The 2,979-nt window shown below is 59.6% G+C and overlaps 1 protein-coding gene across 1 annotated transcript; it reads left to right on the top strand.

Annotated features, from left to right (window-relative positions):
* Positions 1 to 321: 321 nt before the first annotated feature.
* LOC103769580 (ubiquitin-conjugating enzyme E2 R1) lies at positions 322 to 1,158 on the top strand (the record flags this gene model as incomplete). Its single annotated transcript, XM_008936792.1, has 2 exons — positions 322 to 456; positions 948 to 1,158. Coding segments are annotated over 2 exons (346 nt in total), but the record flags the coding sequence as incomplete, so codon positions are not given.
* Between the last annotated feature and the right edge of the window lie 1,821 nt (positions 1,159 to 2,979).

Raw genomic sequence — 2,979 nt, 5'->3', positions numbered from 1 at the left:
GGGAGATGGGCACTGCCTTCTGCTCCCAAAGCCTGCAGCGGTGCCCGCAGGGTCTTGAAAAGCTCCTAGGCTACAGGATGGAGCTTGTGTGGGAGCATGCGTGAGCCTGACAGCCCATGCAGGGCGCTCTCCTGCCTGGCCTGCTTGCCTTGCTGAGGTACACCCTTGCCAGCGGGCCAGCACCAGGCTCTGCTCCTGACCCCGCGCCGCAGCGGCACACGACACGGAGCCTGCTGGCGTTGCTGGGACCTGGGCAGCTGCTAACCTGCCTCAGTTTTAACCTGCCTCAGTTTTTACCTGCCCGTGTTTACTGATTGCCAGGACCATCCTCCTGAGCGTGATCTCGCTGCTGAACGAACCCAACACATTTTCCCCAGCCAACGTGGATGCCTCTGTGATGTACCGCAAGTGGAAGGAGAGCAAAGGGAAGGACCAGGAGTACACGGACATCATCAGGTGGGTGCTGAGCTGAGCCCAGGCCCCGCAGCGCTGTCGAGACAACTTCCTAAGCTGTTACCTTGTAGGACTCAGGGCAAATCACACCCTGTTGAGTCCCACCTGCGGGTTGGTAGGAGGGAAGGGTTCTGGATCTTTTGGGAGAAGCTTGTCTGCACTGTGTACCCAGCTTTGCTTTCTGCCTAAGCTCTGGCCCTTTTTGGCTCCAGACCTGAGAATCTGAGCTTGCAGATGTGGTGCCAGCACAGCCTTGCTGCCAGGGCCTTCTCATGGGACAGGACTGGCATTTGAAGCTCCTGAGCTGCAGGCTGGCCAGCCCTGGCGTGGCTGAGGGGCCCACAGAGCAGGGGACACATTGAGCACAGCAGGGCGAACGTGGCTGCACTGCTTGCCCCATGCCCCGTCCTCTCTCCTGTCCCCCCTGTCACCGGGTGTCCCTGTGGCAGTGTGCACTGCAGAGCTCCAGCCTCACCCCTCTCCTCGCCCTCTAGGAAGCAAGTCCTGGGCACCAGGGTGGATGCTGAGCGGGATGGTGTGAAGGTCCCTACCACGCTGGCAGAGTACTGCGTGAAGACCAAGACTCCAGCCCCAGATGAGGGCTCTGACCTCTTCTACGATGACTACTACGAGGACGATGAGATGGAGGAGGAAGCAGACAGCTGTTATGGTGATGAGGATGACTCTGGCAATGAGGAATCCTGATGGCCCTCTAGCACTGTAAAACTTATTATAAACTACTGAATTTTACCTCAGCTAGGACAAACTGGTTTAAATTTAGGATCTGTCAGCCCTGAAATTAACTCTCTACCTCGCAGGGAGACTGTTCTGCTGTTGCAAAGGAAATCCCACCACTGTCTTTGTAGAAAAAGGGGAGGAGAAAAAAAAAAACAAAACCAAACCCTATTTTGTAAACTTCCTGGGTGGGGGGATGGGGGGGTGGGGAAGCTGCAAATCCACAGAATCTGGGGAGCTGTTGGCTCTGCCTGGATGAGGAGTGACAGCAGAACCTGGTGGAGGCTGCCCATCCATGGGGCACGGTGACCTCAGCCCCAGGTGGGAGGAGCTGTTCAGGGCGGCCCTGGAGCTGTGCGAGGTTGCTTTGGGTGGGAGGTGTGTGAAATGTGGAGCTTTGTACAGCCTTTGAGACCTCTGAGCAGGATGGGTGGTGGGGCTGTCCTGGTGGGACCCTCCTGCTTTCCCTGCCTGTGATGCTGGAGCTGTGTTTGCAAGGAGTGTGGTGGGAAGGGCTGGGATATGGGGCAGGACATGCCCAGCAGCTGCCGGGCACTGCAGCATGTGGGGATGGGTTGTTTGTAGTTTTTATCCAGCTGGGAGGGATGGGATAGTTCTGAGTCTTTCTGCTTCTGTTTTTTTGGATGCTATTTAATAAAGTATTTGGAGGGAGTGGCTCTGTGGTGTGTGGGTGAGGCTCTGCCCAAGCCTGTGCCCAGCCTGTGAGGGTTTGTCAGCTGTGGACTGGCTCCTGCTCTGCTGCCCTGTCTGGGGGTGTGGGCTAGCTGCTCTCCTGGGGCTGGGGGCTTCAGGGCAGCATGGGGTCACACAGGAACCCATTTCCCTCTTCAAATGTGTGGAGCAGGCAGGAGCATCTGGGTGGGGTTGCCTTTGGCCTGGAGAGCGTCTCTGCCCTTCCTGGAGGGTGCAGTGTTGGCTGCCTCTGCCCCAGAGCCCTTGGAACCTTCCAGCACTGCCCTGGGAAGGTGTTTTGTTTTTTTTCCTCTCCCAAGGTGTTGATCTCCTCCAAGCCCAGTCGTGCAGCACAGGCACCTCTGCCCACAGCAGACCTGCCTGGGCAGCGCCCGGCTGCGCGGAGCGGTGCCCAGTGGGTGCCTGGGGCCCTGCAGCTGCTCTCATCTGGGTGTGCCCTGAGCCCACGGGCCAGGGCTGGCTGGGACCTGTGAGCTGCCAGGGCTGCGGGGAGCTCCTGGCTGCCTGCTCCAGCAGAGGGGCATCACTGGTGCCATGGGGGCATCTGTCTGGGAGGTCAGCTATGCCACCAGCTCCTCGGGCCGTGGCAGGGATGAGCTCCTGGCAAATTGCCTGCCTGGGGCTTCTCTGTGACCCTCACAGGGCTCCTGCCCCAGCTTCCACCCCCTGGGCAAAGCTCATCCGTGGGCTGGTGAGCAAAACTTCGTCCCTGCCCGAGTCGTGCAAAGGGGGTGAGGGTTTGAGTGGCACCTGCGGCCGCACGCGGCCAGCACATGTGCCTTGTGGCCTCAGGAAATGAGGCTAAAAGGTGAATAGGATTATTGTCACTTTATTCAGGCCTGGCAAATGGCTTCCAAGGTCACCCAGCTGGCACAGGGCAGTGGCAGCCCTGGCTGCTGCCTCAAATCCAGTCCCCCTCCTTTTCCGCTCCATGCACACCCAGACTCTCCCTGCACCCTGGCCAGTCCCTGCTCCCAGCAGCACGAGTTGTTGTGTCCCCCCGGCCTTCGCTGGATCCTTCCGGCCGGGGGCTTCCCTGCTGCACCGGGGCTGCTGCTGCGCGGGGGTGAGGTCGTG

Source organism: Merops nubicus, unplaced genomic scaffold (assembly GCF_000691845.1).
Source record: "Merops nubicus isolate BGI_N331 unplaced genomic scaffold, ASM69184v1 scaffold45323, whole genome shotgun sequence".
Classification (NCBI taxonomy): Eukaryota; Metazoa; Chordata; class Aves; order Coraciiformes; family Meropidae; genus Merops; species Merops nubicus.
This window is presented reverse-complemented; position numbering and strand designations above follow the sequence as displayed.